At 40.2% G+C, this 22,016-nt stretch overlaps 2 protein-coding genes and 1 long non-coding RNA gene across 4 annotated transcripts in view; 1 reads left to right on the forward strand and 2 right to left on the reverse strand.

Moving 5' to 3' along the window:
- Positions 1–22,016, reverse strand: part of taok1b (TAO kinase 1b) — a 377,870-nt gene that overhangs the window by 78,371 nt on the left and 277,483 nt on the right. The gene's annotated exons all lie outside the window — the stretch shown is intronic.
- Positions 557–4,883, reverse strand: ovca2 (OVCA2 serine hydrolase domain containing). Its single transcript, XM_061740859.1, has 2 exons — positions 4,597–4,883; positions 557–1,299 (listed from the first exon to the last, which is right to left on the reverse strand). Exons 1-2 carry the CDS (start codon positions 4,748–4,750, stop codon positions 776–778), a joined length of 678 nt encoding a protein of 225 aa, XP_061596843.1. The 5' UTR covers positions 4,751–4,883; the 3' UTR covers positions 557–775.
- Positions 4,671–9,651, forward strand: LOC133459631 (uncharacterized). Of its 2 annotated transcripts, none has more exons than XR_009784062.1 (3): positions 4,671–4,807; positions 5,991–6,043; positions 8,331–9,651. It is a non-coding gene; the product is annotated as an uncharacterized LOC133459631 (long non-coding RNA). The 2 variants fall into 2 exon arrangements; XR_009784061.1 differs by lacking the exon at positions 8,331–9,651 and adding an exon at positions 6,902–7,171.

Below are 22,016 nucleotides of genomic sequence, written 5' to 3' on the forward strand. Positions count from 1 at the left end.
ATTGGCTTTCAATGTTCCCTTTGTCCAGAGTTTTCTCTACATTCTCTTAATCTATTGAAATTATCCTCATCTTTTTTTTTCCAATTTTACTTTGAGACATGTTATTCCTAAATTGTTGAACCGTCAGTCCTTTTCGGCCTCTATGTTGTCTTTGAATTGGACAGGGTTTCATTTACATTTCAGAAAAGGCCATAATTCGGTGATAATCTTTGATTACCAAGTCAAAGGAGGGTTAACTCCTTCATTACGGCAGTGTCAAGGTATTTAGAGTGTGATGGCCTTTGCTTGTTAACAAAAACTGAAACATCCTGGAACTCGACGGAGAGCAAGATGACGACCACTTGGAGAACCCACTGGAAGAGTTTGAGAAATAAAAACTTTTTTTTTTAAAGCTCCCCTTGGTTCTTTTAAGATTACAGAAATGAAAAACATTTTAAAATTCACATTTTTGCAAAAGTATTTGATCTTGTCAGCAAATTGGCACTAAAGTTTAAACTACAGATATTTCCCAGCACTGAAAAAAGAAACCAGACCAAAACACTTGAAAAAAGTTATTTTCTTCTTTATTTGTCACAAGGTGCTCTCCCTCAGAAATCTCACGTTATTTCATTTTAACAAATGAGAGTAGGACAAAAGTAATGTAGCCAGAACACAAAGGGCATGAATTTAAAGATTTGAAGACGATGTGACCAGTCACCCACAAATGTTTAGCAGCAGTGTATATATCCAAGTGCTTGAGTGGTTCTCTGATTCAGCCTCGGTCTGGGTTTGGGTCTCACTGGAACCTCTTCAGGAAGTCCTGGTATGTTTGTCTGTGAGCGGAGGCGGCGGGAACAAAATGACCGCCAGCATGAATGAGGACTTGAGCGTCTTGAAAGCAGGGGAGGAGCTCCCTGCTCATGCTGTCGGGGATGACTCTGTCCTCCAGTCCGAACACATGCAGGGAGGGGATCTGGAGGGGAGCCCGGTAAAACGTTTGGTGCTGCTTACATGCGCTACGGAAACCAGCGACGAGAATGGCGAAGCGGAAGCTGAACTCCGGCTCCAGCTGTTGCTCCTGCAGAGAGCAGAGCATGGCCACAAATGCTGCTCCCTGACTGAAGCCCAGGATGCCGTCGAAGGGGCCGAGCTCCTTCACGGCTTCCCTCACCGCCGCCACGCTCTCGTCCAGACCCAGGCTTTCATCGCACTGCTGCTGCGCGCTGAAACTACGAGCCGTGACGTCAGAAAACCACCAGCCCCTCTGGTCCTCGTCCCCTCCTGGTCCTGGAACTGGCTCATTCTCACTGGCTGGAACCTCTGAAAGCACAGCACAAGAAACATCTTACTTTACTGAGTGGATTTATATTTATTTGTCTTTTTTTAATGTATGCCTTCTTCTGAGTAACATGTAAATTGAGTAACATTTAATTCTCTCAGTCTGTCTTCTCTTTCCCTGCTCTGCCCAGCTGGTCTTCAGCAGGAGGGTCCCCCCTTATGATCCAGGTCCTGGTCCAGGTTTCTTCCCTCTTAAAGGGGAGTTTTTCTTGTTACTGTTTGGCTTAAGGTTTTTCTCCCACTAGGGCAGTTTCTACCTGCAATTGTTTAAGTAATAATTGCTTGGGGGTTTATGTTCTGGTCTCTGGAAAGATCCTAAAGACAACTTCTGTTGTAATAGACGCTATATAAATAAAATTGAATTGAATTCAATCGTATTAGCAGGAAGCTACATTGATACAGTATATGAAGGCTGTTTTAAGTTTGGTAGTAGTGTTATTATGTTATGAATCATTTTTAGCACCATTATTGCACTTAAGACAAGTTTTATGAAGTTGTCCTTAAGTATTTTTAATCTTATAATGCTTAAATCTCCACACCACTAGATTTCTAAAGGGATTTACCATACCTGCTCTCCACTAAGAGTGTCAGCTTCAGTTAATAGTCACTTTTAAATAAAGCCCAGCCAACGCGGCTTTGTAATTCCTTCTCATCAGTGTAATGGATCAACTAGTCAGCACCTTAAGCCCGGGATATACTCTACGCACGTAACCTGCGTAGCCTGCGTAGCCTGCTTTGTGTCTGTTCATGCTCCACTGCGTACGTCGCGTACCACCCGAGTAGAGCCTGTCATACCGATGGTGACCGATAGGGGGCAGTAAGCAGAGCAACAGTTGGAAAAGCTACTTATATTAAGTAGCAGAAGTAGTAGCAGCAGCAGCGGTAGCAGATTAGAAAAACGAACACTTTTACAGGACAATATTGGATGATGTAGGAGATTATAACATCGTGTGAATGTGTATGAGTGTGTATGAATGTTTGTGGTGGTCGGAGGGGCCGTTTGGCGCGATATGGCAGCCACGCTCCCGTCAGTCTGTCGGGCAGCTGCGGCTACAGACGGAGCTACCACCGGGGAGAATGTGTGTGAATGAATAATGATCTCTGTAAAGCTCTGGGTGCCTAGAAGGAAGCTAAAGAAAACCATAACATTATTATTATTATTATTACTCTTTTTTTAATGTGTATTACTTATTTATATTACTGTTTTACCCCCTTCCCTGTGTGTGTGTGTGTGTGTGTGTACTTCTGCTACGTGAGTTTCCCCGTTGAGGGAGTAATAAAGGACTTATCTTATTATTATTGCTTATTATCAAAAGTGGATAGTCTTTCCAGACTAATTTATCCAGCATTCTCCTCACCCATCTCAACAAGAATGACGAAACAATAAATCCAGTTAATTTTAGGTTCATATGGAGAAGTAGATGTCAATATAAGAAAGATTAACATGGTAAAAAAATGTATTGTTCCTAATATGATTCCAAGTCATTCATTTGCAAGTCATTCAATAGTATTTTTATTGAAAAACAGAGTATTTAAAATAAAATAAGTCCCGTCAATTGACTCCCGGCTCCCGGCTCCGCTTCCTCCCGGCTCCGGGAGGCACCGAGGCTCGGCGCGTACCTCCGCCGGGGCTCGGCCGCCGGGGCTCCGCGGCCGGGGCTAGGCGGCCGGGGCTCGGCCACCGGGGCTCGGCGGCCGGGGCTCGGCCGCCGGGGGTTGTCCGGGGCTCGGCGGCCGGGGCTCGCCATCCGCGGTACTCCCGGGGACTCTAGTCCCGCAGCACCAGTGAGTATTTTGACCGGAGAGATTATAAAATACCGGACTTCGGCATATTTTACCGGACAACGGAAACCCTGGGGGGAAGTTAAATATTGCATAAATATATGCACGGGGACTTTCTCCAGGGGAGAGCAGCATAGTCGTGCCAGCTGGGATCAGACCGGGAACAGCGATACTAGCGGCCAGAGCGAGAACTGCAGGTCGCGTACGCGTTCAGTGTCTTTTTGAGAACGTGCACGTCGACGCGTCAAATGTACGCAGGATACGCAGGATACGCGAGACGTGACGTCACGCGTATCCTGCGTCTCGCGTACGCGTTCTGAACTGCAAGTATAAACGCGGCTTTACAGCGAAGACCCCGCTTGACCTTCTGCTCATCTGTACCCTGACCTCCACTAGTGCTCAGATTGATGATTGGAAGCCATGGTGGCCAACAGGGCGGAAGCTGCTTCATTGGACAAACTAATGGCGCTTTTCCACTAGTACCCGGCTCGACTCACCTCCACTTGGTTTGGTTCTTTTCCACTAGGGTTCTAACGTGCCCGAGTAGATACTTTTTCTGTAACTACTCTGCCGAGGTTCTAAGCGGCTGAGTTGGCTGCATCTGACATCATCACACTACAGGCCACCGATTGGTCGGAGGGTTGGAGTCAGACGTCTGAGTCAGGAGGAGGAAATCAGTGAAAGAGTGACTCTGACGGCGGCTTCTTGTTCATTTTATTCAACCAGCACAAAAGTCTGTTTGGTGATCCAAATCCACCAGGAGCTCTGTCACTTCATAGCTGCTCGCGGCTCCAGCTGACTTTTCAGCAGCGCCAAGACAAACTAAAAAGAAATTAAAAAGTGTTGCTGCTTGAAGCTTCTCTCTCTCTCCTCCAGGTTCTACATCTTTAGTGTTGTTGTCTTCTTTTTTCGTTTAGATCACACAATCAAATACGTCACAGCAGCTTCTCCAACCTCCTACTTCTGCTCCAGGTACTGAATTGTAGTGGAAAAGAAACCAGGCCAAGTTGAGTCGAGCCGAGTAAGTGCTGGTGGAAAAGCGCCATAACATCACTTAGTTTGTAACATCGCTTTAAACCAGCAATATTTTTCTGTGTGGGATTTTTCAAGTCAGGAGAAACTGATAAATATGTTTTATATGCAAGCCTGGGCTGGAAGAAGGATATAAAAAGAGAACTTGACTAATGATGTGCTCTAGATGTGTTGCGGCCACCAAATTAAAAAGGAGCTAATATTTTCCATGAAATGTCAAAATGTGTCAGTTTCAACACTTGATATGTTTGTGTTCTGTGGATACTATATGGTTTTGTAGGTTTTGCAAATTATTGGATTGGGATTTTTATTTACTATTCGCAGAGCGTCACAACTGTTTTGGGAATAGGAGTAACAGTATTCTTCAAGATGGTTATGGAAAACCTGTTTCTAGAATCTAATCAGTCTAATCAGCATCCACCTTGGGGCTCAGCGGGTCCCGCGGCGCATGCACGAACAACCCACCTGGCGCGGGCAGGCGCGGCACCGGGAGCGGTGACGTCACGTACACGAGCTCGGCGTGCTTCTTGAGCAGCTTCCGCAGCGCCCCGGTCTTCTCCCGGAACGAGCCGCCGCTCTGGCGGTAGCCGTGCACGCACAGGACCCGCAGCGGTGCCATGGCCACGGTAACCCTGGAAACGGCGGCCGGAACAACGCTTCCGGAGCCGCGCACACGGTCCGTAAAGCCAGAGACGTTCAATAAACTGGATAGAGTATCTTTGGTAAAGCCTGCAGATGCGAGGCAGGTCGTGGCAAAGTCCACCGGAAGCGAAGAGACGTAGTTCCGGTTAATTTCAAAGTAAAGCTCTTGTTGGTTTGAACGAGAGCCGTAATGAAGTCCACGGTGTAATAAAACTACAAAGGTGATGTTAGTAGCATGAGGATGGATACATTTACACTGCATTGTGTGTAAAACCACTACAGATGAAAACATTAGATAATGCCCTATTTTCAGTTTTGATATTATAGAAAAGGTTTGTTATTAACATAAGTAATCATATCATGGGAGACTTCATTTTAATATCTAATTTGCTTCTTCTGTAAGAACATTTACAATCCATAATTATATTATTGTACATAATAATGAGCCAGAAATCTCCCCTTAGATGGCTCTCAAATAAAACAAACTATCTAGTTGTGTTCCTACCAGCATTTTTAACCTCTTCAAAAAATTTTTACTAATGTAAAAACAAAATATCAAAATCCCTCCTAAGTTTATCTAACGTAGCCAACACATTTTTACTTTACACATTTATGTGTATTAATATCAGTTGATTTTTCAGATCAAATGAAATAAAGTGGAATGATGTTTTTATCGTTCTATTTCTGTCTTTTTACTTTTATTTATTTTTTCTTCCATATTCATACAAAAACTTTAATTGTGTATAAATGACTGCGTATGTTGCCACAGTTTACCAATGTGAATGTATAGTCAGCTCAGGATGTTTCATAGTGATACTAATTAGGGATACTCTGTTTTTCCTTTTGGCCTCTTAAGTCATAGAGGCTTTTTTTTGTTGATAATTTTTATATAACTTATTTTACTACTTAAAGACATGTAAAAAATGTACGGTGTTTACAAATGCAAATATATAGTATGGAGAAAAAAAATGACAAGTATAAGCAGTGCTAAGCATAACTATAAGCAGTGAGTGTCAAAAAAAGAAGCTGGTTTTCTGGGTCAGACTTGCGGCCACAGGTGTTTGCTGCAGCTCAGCCACATTTATCATTCGCTGTACCAGGTAATGATGATACATTGAGACTGTAACAGCTTTAGAGTAAACCGAACACATAGATTTATTGCAGTGACATTTTATTACATACGTCAGCTTGCTACATCATTCCTCATTTTTCTTCAGATGGAGCAACAGCGGCTGTAACTGCTGAGGATAGATGCTGAAGTCCTGCAGAGGTAAAATGATTTAATGTTCAGTCTGAAAATAGCAAAATCGTTGTGTCCATTACGAGCCATTCACATCCTATTTCCTGACATACAGTGAATTAAATTTGTGGATAAATTCGGCAAAGCTGAACTTTTGAGAGATGAAAATTGACTGAGCGTGACACTGAAAATAAACAACTTCCCCCCACCTCCTCTCATATACAGTGGATTCATTTTACACTGACATGCTCCAGCATTTCTGGGTCAGTGGGATGAGCCCATGTCTAGCTGGCATGATTCTGAGGCCCAAATACACACACAAGAACATCTTTTACTGGAGTGTCTCAAACTGGGAATTCGGCAGTCCACTAAAATCTATGGGTGCTGTTTACATTCTTGACATACATACATTATATACATCCTTCGGAGCACAAAATGTGGAACTATTTGATATCTGCGTATGTGTGTTTACAAAGCAGGAGTCAAACTGTTTGCAGGTGTGGCTTCAAGCCTTTGTTATACATCTGAAAGTATGTTTCCATAGTTTCTGTTGGCTAAAATGGTCTCTGCGTATGAGAGGTGTCCTCTTTGATGGTTGGAGTGGTCTGCTGCAGGACCTCTGTCTGAGGGCCTTTGTTGTTGAGAAACGCACATGTGCTTCCTTACTGTGACGCACATGCTAATTAGAAAGAGTGAACAGCGCACACACACACGCACGCATGCACGCACGCACGCACGCACGCACACACACACACACACACACACACACACACACACACACACACACACACACACACACACACACACACACACACACGCCCGCACATACACACTCTCTCTCTCTCATACAAAATCCCAGGGGACAATAATGCTGTTGGTCTTCTCCAGCACCGGTGGAGAGCCATGTGCCGGTCCCACAGGAGGAGAAGAAGGACAGCCAGGAGGAAAACATTACATAGAGAAAGAGTGAGAGTAAGAGCTCTTTTCTGGTTCAGACAAACTGATCTCCTCTTTCATCTTTACTTTTAATTCCTTACAGAAGTAGCTGCTGCCGTATATCACAGACTGTCATGTACAGGTTCAAATGTACAAATCCTCTACCAAAACATTTTCAATGACAATAAAAACAAACAATCACAACTTCCTGGCCATCCATCCATCCATCCATCCATCCATCCATCCATCCATCCATTATCTATACCCGCTTTATCCTTTGCAGGGTCACAGGGGTCTGCTGGAGTCTATCCCAGCTATTTTCAGGTGAGAGGCAGGGGTTACACCCTGGACAGGTCGCCAGTCCATCACAGACTTCCTGGACAATTAAAGCCAAAATAAAAATCAGTACAATGACAACATATGACATTTTTTAGCAAAGTACACGGGCTGTGTGTTTTGACTTTGGTAGCAGAAACATAACATTTGCTGAAACTGAGCAAGAAAACTGGATGCACGTGTGGAACACGAGTGTAAACCGTACAGAGGCTGATTGTCTCAGAAATGGGGAGAGCAGTTGTTACTCTTTGAGAGTTAGTCCATCTATTTAGGAAAAATGCAAACAACATTCTGCACTTATTACAACAAATTATGAAACAAAAAAATCTAAACTGCCGAGTGACTAAAATCCTTTACTGAGGAAAAGCAGGAAAGCGTTTTACCGCATCGGTACAGCAGTCTCTGTCCCTGGTTTCCATGCGTCCATAGTTGTTCACAGATGAGGTGATGCAACATAAACATGTCCCTTTGTAAAAAGCACATTGCTGTTATTAAATTAATAACATACAGAGAGAGAGAGAGAGAGAGAGAGAGAGAGAGAGAGAGAAAGAAAACTGATTTATCAAGTCATGTTTTCAATTTTTTTGAAGCTACAGATGTATATCTGATTACAATGAGAAGTTTTGTTACAAGCTATTAATTTGATTAATATTTTGAAGAATTTACTTGGAAACTGGTTGACAATGTTTTCATTATTATCATAATTAATTAAATAATAAACCAATCTATTTAAGTGAAATCAGATCTTTCTTCAAATTTTACTGCAGTCAACAAGGGGGCAGTGTTGCACCATGGGTATTGGAAGTAACATAACAGAATACCAGGACGGTGCATATGCTATAACACCAATCCACAGCAATAAAAAATGCATGGATTAATGATCAAGAGTGGAGTCATGGAAAATGTTTAAAGATATAAATATGGAAACCACTGTCACTACAAAAAAATAGAAAGTTAAATTCTAAAAACACAGTTTCTTCCTACAGTCTGAAAAAAATATAATTAATCTATAATGTCATAACTTTATATTTCTTTTCATTGGGAGTGCTGCAGGATCGGCTGCAGACCAACACCGACATCCAGGTTAAATCTCCCAGCCAGAGCCCAGAGCCAAAGCAGCGGGGAAGTCATATTCAGAGGTCAAAATGGCCTTCAAGTTGTATCCTACAGCAGATGAACTGTACTGCTGTCATCTACAATGAGCTTATTAGAGACACTGTCATTCTGCCGTGTGATCCTTGAAGTCTATGGGCACTTAAAAGAGGACACAGAAGAGTATGACGAATGTGCTGTCTTCACTGGATGCTCACTGGAACTGGCAAAGTAGGCCATACGCAATGTAGATGGATGGCACTAAAAAGGATCTTTGTGCTTACACAAAGTGTTTATGTTCAAGTGTACCCTTCTTTTCAGGGAGACACCACTATTCTGATGAAGACAAGCGTAAAGGGCAAAAGCACCGCGATAAGAGGCTGTTTTGTTGTTGTAATCTTGACAGCTGACAGATGTTATCATGGAATAGGACACGGATAACAGATGAGGCTGCAGAAGTTGCAGGCCTGTCATGTTGTGTAGCTTAAAATGTCAGCTACTCCATGCGTGGCGCTATTATCGTTCTTTTGTAAAATAATGTCGAAGACATCTTCCTGATGCAGCAACTATTCATGCATCCATTGGATGCAAATCTTTCCTTCCCTTCATTTCCTGGAGCATTTAATAATTGTCATGTGGCTGCAGAATCCTGCCTCCACAACCCTTATTTCCACGTTTTTTGTTCAAAAGAAGCACGTTTTTGGCTCATGGCTAAATGAAATCAAGTTATGTTTAATTAATACTGTCACACGAAACAGTGACGCACACGTGCAAGACCATGTTTGAGAAAAATGCAAAGTGATGTCAATGAAATCTATGAGCCTCTGACTCCAAATCCAATGTAGTTACTCAAATTCCTTTATTTGTCACCGTTGAGTAGAGCAGAGAGTGAACAGGCTTTCTCTGTGCTCTTACAAGGTGATGCTTGAGTTTACCCTCTGACCATTTCCTCTTAGCAGCCTTGAAATATAAGAGCTCGTCTTTATTTGAAGTGGTAGACACTGACTGACTCATACAGGAATGAAACCCCAAATGCTTCTAAACTCACTGCAACTGAAGAACTCCGAGGACAAGCACTGATCTTTTCAATCAGTTTTTGGAGTAAAAGCAAAATGACTAAAGGTTCTAATTTAATTAATGTTGAAAATTCTCGTGGCTCGGGGTCCTCAACGATGAAGTCGCTGAATCTGCAGTTAATCATGTTAATTTATGTGTGCTTCTTTCATGTACCCTTTAAACGATTCTCTTTCTAAATACTGCACACTGTTGTATGTTTAGCATGTTTTTACCTATTAAATGTTGGTGTTCTGTATGTGGTTGCTGCTTGTTTTCTTTTTAATACACTTTGTCAAAACAAATAAACTAGACAGAATAATCCCATTGCTCTGTCACTTCGCATGTGGCTACTTAGTTCAGCTTTAACCAGATCCAACTGATGACAACACTGCTAAAACAGCCCCTCTAACTATTAGCCCAATATTCGATGAATCCAGACAAATCCAGACTTTTTAAGGAAAAAATATCTTGCTAATGGAGTAAGAACAATTTTCTTGACTAGAATTCTTAAAAATGGTAAAATAGTATTTTAATATTCATGAAACAAGGCTTGTTTGATTTCTTAAAAGCTTTTGCAGTGAAGGTTTACCTGGCTGTGTTGTGTGGATCCTCTCCCCTGTCATTCTTTTGCAGGTTCTTTGTGGATTTGAAAATATAGATGCCTGATCATAAACAGTCAAACCTGGCATTCATCAACTAAGTGAAAGTGCAGCTTTGGTAACTTTTCCCACCAGGTTTTAAGAATAAATGGAAAGAAACACTGGTGCACTCTTTACAAAGTGCTGGTCTAATGGGAAAACAAGCATCTGGGCCTTCACATGGATGCTACCCTGACACGTGCCATCCACTTCAGCATTTCTGCAGACCAATTACGACCAGCACATGGAAACAGCATTCCCTCGCAGCGGCCTCTCTGATCAGGACAGCAGCCGGTCCATGTCAAAATGGGAAAGCTAGAAAGAGCACAGAGACTCAGGGGGTTTCAACTAGCCTTTGGACATGTGTAAGCAATGGAGGGGCACACTGCAAAAACAGTCACTTAGGCCGCCTTAGTCCATAAACTTAGTCCATAAACCTTGTAGAAAACCATAAACCTAACTATTTAACCTAACCATTATTTAACTTATTTAACATAACTATTATTATTATTATTATTATTATTATTATTATTATTATTATTATTATTATTATTATTATTATTATTATTATTATTATATAATATAATAATATATTATATATATTATATATATTATATATATTATTATTATTATTATTATTATTATTATTATTATTACTATTATTATTATTATTATTATTATTATTATTATTATTATTATTATTAAACTATTTAACCTAACCATTATTTAACTTATTTAACATAACTATTATTATTATTATTATTATTATTATTATTATTATTATTATTATTATTATTATTATTATATAATATAATAATATATTATATATATTATATTATTATTATTATTACTATTACTATTACTATTATTATTATTATTATTATTATTATTATTATTATTATTATTATTATTATTTAACCTAACCATTATTTAACCTAACCATTTAACCTTGTTAAACCCATAAACCACTTAGTCCATAAACCTTGTAAAACGTGCCTTATTTTAAGCATAAATGTTTTTGCAAATGGAGTAAGAAAACCGCTCTTCTTAAAACTAGCAAAATAGTCTGAAATAGTTGAAACTAAGCTTTTTACTTTTGTAGAAATGAGTTCTTGCAGTGCAGGTGGCTGCAGGTTAGTGATAAGGTAAGTTTTACAAAAAGAGTTAAAAACGAATAGAAGCATAACAGCACAAGGGAAGAAATATCTTCAAATTAAAACAGAAAAGGAACAGAAACTATAACTATCCTGAAATGAAGACTGGAAATCCAAACAAAAAAGCTTCACTGAAACCACAGACTTTAGCCACTCATTTTTAAAGAAGTGGTTGTAAGAAGATCTCTATCAGCTGTGAAGATCTTTTTCATTGCAGGATGCTGCTCGCCACTATTCTCTGGTGTGTTTTCAAACGATGTACTGATTCATCACTATTCAAATTCACAGTCAATTAGCTGTTGCAAAGCGAGAACAACTTCAATGGATTGCAAGTGGTCTTGATGCCTTTTGCTACCAGCTTTGTTAAAATATAGATCAAAGGAGATCAAACTGATTTAAAAAAAAGAAGAAAAAGTCAGGGGAGGGCATAAATTTTGTCACCGCCAGACAGTCCGTGATCAGACGCAAGGAAATCAAACACTGAAAACTGGAAATCCTGATGTTATATTAACAAAGGATTATGAATCTGGGTCCAAATTAGATCAGAGGCATATTTACTGAATATGAACCTGGAAATGAATTACACGTGCAGGGTCTGCTCAGAGTTAAAGCCCCACCAAGTGAAATGGCTTTCCCTGGTTATGCTGCCCTCTGCTGGAATAAACTCCAGCCTGAAATCCTGAAAACCTAAATAAAGAGGTTTTTCATGCTTGCAGTAAAAAAAAACACCTCTGTACACTGTTCAACTTTTAGGTGCATTTATTAAACTCTACTGTAACCTTTTGTAATTGTACATTTGTACAATATTTAAACTGCATTGTCATGCCGTTTTTATTCATTTGATTGATTTCAGTTGTCCTGTTCTTTCCATCTAGTGCAGTGTTTCTCAATCCTGGTCCTCGAGTACCACTGTCCTGCATGTTTTAGATGCTACCCTGCTTCAGCACACCGTGATACAAGTACCTGTGTCATCAACAGAACTGTGCAGACCTTGGTGACAAGCTAATGAGGACCTTTAATTAGAATCAGGTGTGTTGGTGCAGGGAAACATCTAAAACATGCAGGACAGTGGTACTCGAGGACCAGGATTGAGAAGCACTGATCTAGTGCATTGATAAACCCCTTTGAGTTCCATACAAATAAACAGGGGTGCACACAAGCCGGGACTCGAGGGCTAGTCTACTGCATGTTTTAAATGTTTCCCTGTCTTCAGCACACCTGATTCTAATCACTAGTCGTCATCAACAGGTCATCAAGGTTTACACAACTCTGTTGGTGACACAGCCTTGTCTATCAGGGTTGTGTTGAGGCAGGAAACATCTAAAACGTGCAGTAGACTGGCCCTGGAGTCCCGGCTTGTTTGCACCCCTGCAAATAAACTTGCCCTGGCTAGGAGCATATGAGTAGGTGAAAATAAACTGACAATAGAGCAGGCCCTCGAGGACCGACTTTGGACACCCCTGCAATAGAGGGTGTGCATTGACGTCACTTCCCCACTGGACCAGCCCACTTACTGCACTGAGTGGCAAAAACAGGTGCAGCTAGTGGAGAAAACGGGATAACAGCCGATTATCGGCTTAAATTAATGGCAGTTGGACTTGACAGTGACCCGTACAGTTACCCCAAGAACCAGTGGTCCATGGACATTAATATTTGGCCACGAATCCAGTTTCCTGATATTTATATGTACTTAATTTCTAACTTAATTTCTACGCCGGGGAAATACACGAAGCAAAGCTTGAAGGCATACAAAAGTCTTGACGCTTGGTCCAACTTAAAAGCAGGATTTGTTGTAGAAATTAAAGTGATGAGGACTTTATGATTTGACTGTTTAACGTTAGCTACCCAAAAATCCAACATTACCTGATACAAAATGGGAACCACAAATCCACGTTTCGGTGACTGAAATCCAGTTGTTTCTGTGAATTGCAACGATCCATTTGTCTCTTAAGCTTATTTTTCGGCAGTCTGTAAAACGATAACTCAGATTTCTTGCTAAATCTATGAGTACAGTTGATCCCACAACAGCTCTTTCCCATTTTAGATGTTTTCCAGTTGCTCAAACTGAAAGTTTACGCTGACACTCAGTCTTTCTGCCACTCAGTGGGCGTAACCTGCTGTGAAATTGCATCTGTGACGTCATGCGCATTCCCTTTATTACGAACAAATGTTTTTAGGGAACTGTTTTGATATGTAGATATGATAAATTCATATTTGAAATTACCATGGCAACATTATCCATCAGTGCTACCATAATTCCAAAAGTGAACCTACCTGTTAATATAATAAGTAAATGCAACAAATAGAGGTGGTACAAGTGCACAGAGACATGGCTAGGTAGAGAAACCTGAAAATGACAGTAAAGCATCAACACTGGACTGAGAATAGAATACAGTTTGCAAGGGTGTGATGGAAAGAGGGAATGAGAATAAACCTTGGTGGGTACGGAAGAGTATTAGGGCCATGCAGGAAAAAAAATATTTGAGAGGGGAAGATATTGTGCATATTGTGCAAAAAATTGTTTTTTTATTGTGCACTTTGAGAAAAAAGTTGAAATGTCTAGAAAAAAGTCGAAATGTCGAGATTAATGTTGAAATACAATTTCAAGAATAAAGTCCAAATTTTGACTTTTTTTCTCAACATTTCAACTTTATTCACGAAATTTTGACTTTTTCTCAAAATTGTACTTTAACATTAATCTCGACATTTCGACTTTTTTCTTGACATTTCGACTTTTTTCTAGACATAATGAAAAAAAATGCCTACTCACACCTAATGCCTGGCCCTAATACTCATCCGTACGGTGGGACATTTGATGTGTCCATCTCTATAAATTGACTGTGCCTTCTTCCTCATCTGGCCCTCCTTTGAACACAGTAATTACAGTGAAGAAAGACATTAACATCATGAAAGTCCTGAGAGACTTTTCTCTGCCCACTTTAGTAAGCACTTTTCTGCAGTCGGCTTGTTGTTGTTGTGGTTGGAGCTGAAAATGCCATAATGGACCTGCTTCAACGAACCCACTGTCATACAGGCAAAGCAGGCAGCACCGTGACGATCATGTTCCTTCATTTCTGTGGTGCATTCAACACAGTTCCCTCTGCTTTAAAGGGGACCTATTATGGCATTTATGTCTATTTTAAACAGGCCTTGAATGTCTTAAAAACAAGCTTTTGATTGTTTTTTCTAAATATTTTAGAAATTCAGCCTCTGGGCCATGTCTCTATTTTTACTGCTTCTAACCTCCTTCTCCATGAGGGATTCTGAGGGGAGGGGAGGCTATGATAATGAGGAAGTGTGCTGATTGGCTCCCTGAATGACGTGTAGCAGGGGAGGCACAAAGCCTCGCTCTGGGCAGAAGAGCAGCCGGCTGCGTACACTATTAAGGCTGATTTATGGTTCTGCGTTACACCAACACAGAGCCTACGGTGTAGGGTACACGGTGATGCACACCGTACGGTGCGCATCGCCGCGTAGGCTCTGCGTTGGTGTAACGCAGAACCATAAATCAGCCTTTACACCGTGTCATGCATGCGATGCGAGCAGGCGTGAGCAACAAAATCAATTCCATTGCTTTATTTTCTATTGGACTGTCCTAACTGGCCGCAGCGCGCCATGCCGTTTTGATCTGAACATTTGTAGGATGCCCTGCTTCTTCCTGTCGCTGGCGTTGAAAGCCGGTTGAAAGCGCTGTAGGAAACGGTCAAAGATGGGGAACGGCTGATCCAGTTAGTTGAAATGAGAAGTTATCTCTATGATTCCTCCTCATTTCACTACAAAAACCTCAATAAAGTGGCAGCTGGCTGGAGGGAGATGGACTGAGACCGTCACGCAGTGCTACGTGATAGTCGGACGCTCTCATGCAGAAGGCTGGATTAGGACACGGTTTTATAGTTGTGGGCGTGGTTTGCATTTTGGTTACGTAGCGAAAATACGCAGAATCTGAACGGCTGGTAGAAGTCACATGACACTGGATGGCTCATCCGGGCGGCTGTACAGACACTGCAGAATTTGGTTGCTTTCCTCCTTCTCTGAGTTGGCAGGCTGAGGGGAGACCACTTTATATATGTTAAAGTAAGAGAAAACATGTTTTTCATAATAGATCCCCTTTAATATGTAGAAAACTCCAGGACACGGGTGGATTTGTGCGTCTGACTCAGGCCCCGTTTACATGTAGCAAAAACTGTGGTGTTTTCACGCATTTTGGCTGTTTGTTTACACGAAAACGAAGCTCATAGTCACCAAAAACGATAATTTCTGAAAACTCCGGCCAAAGAGGAGATTTGCAAAAACTCCGTCTTCAAGTTTGCTCATAAACAGAGGGAAACGGACATTTAGGCTTCAGAACTTCACAATATGCGACAGAAATGTTACCGGCTTCATGTGTGCGACCTGTGTTTACAATTTGTTTGGCCACCGTAGTTACTCGTGTCATTTGTTGATGTTTTTTTCCAGGATTCCGATTGGCTAGCGTGACTTTATGCTTCTCGTTACACTGCCCCCTGTAGGTTTGGCAGCTCATTGCACCCCTTAACAGCGTATTTATGCAGGTTTGTGTAAATGATGGTAATTTTCAAAACATAGAGGGGGAAATAACCGTTTTTGTAAATACATACTATGTGTAAACGTGGCCTGAGTGGTGAGCAGAGGAGCACCACAGGGGACTGTACTATTACCATTTGTCGCCATGCTGTACACCTCAGACTTGAAGAACAAGTCAGAATCCTGTCATCAGTAAAAAAACACTCAGATCAGTAGTGTGGCCTGGTGTGGGACCAATCATCTCATCTTGAACATGAACAACACAAAGGAGATGATTGTAATTTTAAGGAGGAGCTGGAATAAGTGAAACTTTTTTTCTTTCATGGGAGGAGTGGACGTCGTGGAGTAGTACGAATCCCTCGGTGTTCACCAGGAAAACAGACTGGAATGGAGACATAACACTGATGGTGTCTGCAAGAAGGGGCTAGACCACACTGTGCTTCTTAAGGAAGCTTAAGTATGTATGCAGCAAGATGTTGCATATTTGTGCTACAAATCTGTTGTGGAGCGTGTAATCTACTCTTTAGTCATGTGTTGGGGTAGCACAATCAGAGCCAGTGATTTAAAAAACCTGAACACACTAGAGCCTCCAGGGCTGATTGTGCAAAGAAGGATGCTTTATAGACAGAATGAAACATAGTGGACAACCCTGAGCATCTTCCTAGCAATACAGTAATTCACCCAGCGTGTCTTCAGTCAGAGGCATCTTCAGATCCACTGCTACAGTATACGGACACCTATAGGAGATACTCCCTGCTCACAGAAAAGACCATTTAAGAGACTTAAATATAGCCAATTAGTTCAACATAAAATTTTCATTTGAAGATTGACAAACTATGATTGAACTGAACTGAACTGAACTGAATGAGTGCCCACAAACAGTGCACTGTATTTTGGAGCATAAATTTAACCACAGGGATTTGAGATTTATAATGCCATCCAGAAAATGACTTAGCTTTAGCAACAAGTGATTGTTTCTAAAGCTGGCTTTTTAAGCTTCTGAATTACTCTTAAGCATATTTCTGCTTGTTTTTTTTTTTTTACAAATAATGACACGACATAACTTCTTGTGCAGTAATCTGACCTGAAGACCAAAGAAGATACACTTTTCTTTTTCTACATTGTTCTTACAGTAGAATTAATAACATCTCCCCGTGTTTACAAAAGTTGATTGTTACCGCTTCAGGTTTGCCAAAAGCAGCCTAATCCCCTATCCAATCTTAAGTTTTGTACATTGGTATTTGTAGTACGGTAGACTTTTTTTTTTCTCTTGAAACACTGATGTGACATTGTTTAATATGTTGCAAAGAAAACCATCCACTGAGTGGCCCATTGTTGTCACTTTCAATATCTGATCTGTTCATTGCCAGAAAGTCTGTGGATTGTAAGAATGAATATTTAATGCATGTATAAAAGAGAGGCTTCACTCACCAGACAGCTGTTTTACTGCAGGCACTCTGGGTCTTGTGAGCATCTATGTGGGTTAGTGATCATTCAGCTGGGGCCTGGTGGTTAGGCAAGGATGACACCGATGATTTCTGAACCTGCTTCAAGGCAAGGCCATGCAGAAAAAAGGACGGTTTAAGTGCTTATGCCTTCCAGCTGCTCAGAGTGTACTTTCCCTTTTTGCCTTTTGTTGTTTTTACTCAAGGATAAATGCTGGTTTGGTATAGGTGTCACATACAAGCGAGGCTGTTAGATATAGTAAAGGTCGTCTCTTGCTGTGAGATTGCACACACTCACAAGTGCTGTTGTGTCATGATGCACATGCTAATTAGGGAAAGTTAAAGAACACACCCAGGGGACACGGCCGCTGTTGATGTTTTCTTGCACTGATGAGGAGCCATGTGTCTATCCCTGAGGGAGAAAGAGAAGGACAGGCAAAATAAGAGGTGGAGTGATAAAAAGGTAGAGACGAAGAATGAAAGTGGGGAGTTCCTCTACTAAGGTGTAATGTGGCCCTTTGCTGTCACACTGATTTATGGGCAACAGAAATATTATAATATTCCCGCTGCAGATCACAGAGAGGGGAACAAATGGGGAAAGAGAGTAAAGCAGTGTAAAAATGTAAAAATGGTATGAGTGCTTGCGTAATACAGACAGATTAAATGGAAGTTTGCAATATAAAAGCCAAGATCACAAGTTTAAAACTATTATAGAACATAGGGGTGGGCAAAAATATCGATATGGCAATATATTACGATACTTTGCCAGCCGGTTTGATATCAATATTCATATTTGAATAAATCCAGTAAAACTTTATTGTATACATGGGCTTAAATAATATTGTTATTGTTAATTTCATATTATATAAAAAAAAAAATATGAAAAACATATGCAGAGTATGTTGTAACTTGTTTAGCTTGTATAGTTACAATAAAACGGCATGGATAATTTGAATTACATTGTTTTGACTAAGTTAATCCCAATTATGACCATAATTTGATGTACGTGCAACTCAGATTTTAAGGTGCATAAAGCCTTTTACAGATTTCAGCGAACTATGTATAACATCCCAATATATCGCAAGATTCGTATATCGCAATATCGTATCATGAGTCAAGTATTGTGATGTGTATCGTATCATGAGGTCCTTGGCAATACCCACCCCTCATGGGTCATGACACTTAGAACATGTGTGTCACATCCAGGTGATGCCACTTTGATAACTACATGCTGTTTGTGATATATTAATGCATCTTCACAACAACTCAAAATGTATTTCTTAGTTAAATGTATGTCCTTGTGTAGATTTATATTCCCATGTTTTTCTGTATACTGTAAATACACACTAGGATGTCTTAATGCATGTAATGTTTGCTTTGCCTTCTACTGTAAAGGCAGGATTCTCTGTAATGAGTGTCCGCAGTGATGACTCAAGTCAGTGTCCTTTTGCATCAAATCTCAAGTCATTTTATATGTTAGCTATTTAACAGGGGTAGGAATTATGCCGGAAGAAAAAAGATAATATTCCACCGCACTCTGGCACCAAAAGTTACAGTTGAAATAAAGAAATTATCCATCTCACTAAAGTATTGGTATGTTAAGACATCACTTTCAATTATTTTATTTTAAGGAATATTGGATTATTTTTTACAAAGTTTTTTCTAGCTTCTACAGTCTGCCATCCCTTCTATAGGCTAAAAAGTGTTGCTTTAGGACACCATGACACCAAAAATAAACAGTAATGGTCAACGGTAATGGTCACAGAGTGGACACCATGGCAGAGGAAACCCAAAAATCCCCAAAAAACATTAAATTAATAATGGAAAAAGAGAGAAAACAAAAGTGTGACAATACAAGAGATGGAACAAGAGTAAATGTCTCTCTTGGAAACTTTAAAATACAGCATTAATCCAATAGGTACCACTACCAATCTGGGTTAAGGAGGCTGACACCACCTCCACCTTTAAAACCAAACTTCAAACCTTTCTGTTTAGTAAAGACTATAGTTAGTGTTAGTAAACCTCTAGTTAGTGTTAGTAAACCTTTAGTTAGTGTTAGTAAACCTCTAGTTAGTGTTAGCAAACCTCTAGTTAGTGTTCAGTAAACCTCTAGTTAGTGTTTAATAAACCTCTAGTTAGTGTTTAATAAACCTCTAGTTAGTGTTTAGTAAACCTCTAGTTAGTGTTTAATAAACCTCTAGTTAGTGTTTAGTAAACCTCTAGTTAGTGTTAGTAAACCTCTAGTTAGTGTTTAATAAACCTCTAGTTAGTGTTTAGTAAACCTCTAGTTAGTGTTAGTAAACCTCTAGTTAGTGTTAGTAAACCTCTAGTTAGTGTTTAATAAACCTCTAGTTAGTGTTAGTAAACCTCTAGTTAGTGTTAGTAAACCTCTAGTTAGTGTTAGTAAACCTCTAGTTAGTGTTTAATAAACCTCTAGTTAGTGTTAGTAAACCTCTAGTTAGTGTTAGTAAACCTCTAGCTGGTGTTGGTAAATCTCTAGTTAGTGCTAGTAAACCTCTAGTTAGTGTTAGTAAACCTCTAGTTAGTGTTTAGTAAACCTCTAGTTAGTGTTTAATAAACCTCTAGTTAGTGTTTAGTAAACCTCTAGTTAGTGTTAGTAAACCTCTAGTTAGTGTTAGTAAACCTCTAGTTAGTGTTAGTAAACCTCTAGTTAGTGTTAGTAAACCTCTAGTTAGTGTTAGTAAACCTCTAGTTAGTGTTAGTAAACCTCTAGTTAGTGTTTAATAAACCTCTAGTTAGTGTTAGTAAACCTCTAGTTAGTGTTAGTAAACCTCTAGTTAGTGTTTAGTAAACCTCTAGTTAGTGTTAGTAAACCTCTAGTTAGTGTTAGTAAACCTCTAGTTAGTGTTAGTAAACCTCTAGTTAGTGTTAGTAAACCTCTAGTTAGTGTTAGTAAACCTCTAGTTAGTGTTTAATAAACCTCTAGTTAGTGTTAGTAAACCTCTAGTTAGTGTTAGTAAACCTCTAGCTGGTGTTGGTAAATCTCTAGTTAGTGCTAGTAAACCTCTAGTTAGTGTTTAGTAAACCTCTAGTTAGTGTTTAGTAAACCTCTAGTTAGTGTTTAATAAACCTCTAGTTAGTGTTTAATAAACCTCTAGTTAGTGTTAGTAAACCTCTAGTTAGTGTTTAATAAACCTCTAGTTAGTGTTAGTAAACCTCTAGTTAGTGTTGGTAAATCTCTAGTTAGTGCTAGTAAACCTCTAGTTAGTGCTAGTAAACCTCTAGTTAGTGTAAACTCTAGTGTGTTAGAGTCAGTAGTCGTAGCTGCAGCTATAGAACAAGACTATATTAGTTAGTCTTAAACAGCTTCATGGTAGATATGCTGCTATAGTCCTATGCTGCAGGGGGACACAGACATGATCCACTGGGCGGTGCCCCTCACCCTTCTACTCTTCTCCTCTTCCATTTTTAATTTAAAAATAAAAAGAAGCTCTGGCCTGGCATGTTTGCAGGCCAGAGCTTGCATGCTGACCTGCAGTCCTCCCTCTGATCACCCTCTGACAATGCTAGAATGCCATACATGCCACAGGAAACCCTGAGCTCTCCCTCATAACTACAGGGACTGGGCTGTTGTCATGCTGAGCCCAGCAAATCCTGTGGCTTTATGGGCTGGCCATTTGCATTGTTCTTTATTGTTTACAATTGCAACCCACAGACAGGAATTTTGTTCTCAAACAAGCAAGTTCCAGTGGTTTACTTGCCATTTAACAAGAAGCGATTGAAATTCAGCCCTCTAGTAATAATCCTCTTCAAGAAATGAGATCTGATCTTGTTGTTATATCGGATCATTGTTTATCAGATCTTGAGATATAAAACTACTAAGTGCTTGATATGAATTATTATCCAAATATTATAATTTCTTTCTTTAATTTTAAAAGATGAAAAGAAATATTAAATGTGATGTGCTCCATGAAGATTGTTTTCCAGCATGACAAGACAGATTTGAGCTTTTAAAAACAAGATATTTCTGAGCTAATACTAAATATAGCTATTTATCTGATCATAAGAGTGCTGTTGGGGAATCCCTGAAGAAGAGCTTTAATCAAAACTGGATCGATGTTCCTCTTCTTAAGATGATTGAATAGGAGGTCCACATTAGGCAGGATTTTGTAGATAAATTACAAAAACAATAGAAATCCTCATAGAAAGCTCCCAGCCTTGTCAAAGGTTGGGGATGGAAATTTCCAGAGTGTCAGATGGCTGAACACTCTTATGGAGGTCAAATAGGTCTACTTGAACACTGTTCTTGAACACAGTCGTCCAATGATCGGAAGGTTGGTGGTTCGAATCCCGCTCCGTCGTAGTGTCCTTGGGCAAGACACCTTACCCACCTTGCCCACGTGTGAATGTGTATGAATGTTTGGTGTTTGGAGGGGCTGTTTGGCGCAATATGACAGCCACGCTTCCGTCAGTCTGCAGGGCAGCTGTGGCTACAAAACGTAGCTTGTGTATGAATGAATAATGGTCTAAGGGCCCGATTTACTAAGATCCTAAATAAAGAGTACTAAATTGCGTGTGCACTGAAAAAGTTTGCACGTGCTGTTGTTGTGTGTTTTGCGGGTGATCAACTAAGATTGCGTGCGCAATTGATAACAGGTGCAAACAGCAGTATTTAAATGAGGTGTTGCGCGTCTTACGGTTTGCGGTGCAAACTTTGCGCCATGGAGAGTCTGGATGGAAAGCGCAAAATGAAATTTGACGAGTTGGAGTTAGATATATTAGTGGAAGAGGCAAATTGTTGTGCCGTATTCAGCACCCCTGCCGTGAAAAGCACCCCCTCGTA

Source organism: Cololabis saira, chromosome 14, assembly GCF_033807715.1.
Source record: "Cololabis saira isolate AMF1-May2022 chromosome 14, fColSai1.1, whole genome shotgun sequence".
Classification (NCBI taxonomy): Eukaryota; Metazoa; Chordata; class Actinopteri; order Beloniformes; family Belonidae; genus Cololabis; species Cololabis saira.

Coding starts and splice junctions, on each gene's coding strand:
- ovca2 (XM_061740859.1), bottom strand. CDS start 4,750: ATGGCACCGCTGCGGGTCCTGTGCGTGCACGGCTACCGCCAGAGCGGC. Junction 1,300..4,596: donor GCCGCGCCTGCCCGCGCCAG/GTGGGTTGTTCG, acceptor CTGTGCTTTCAG/AGGTTCCAGCCAGTGAGAAT.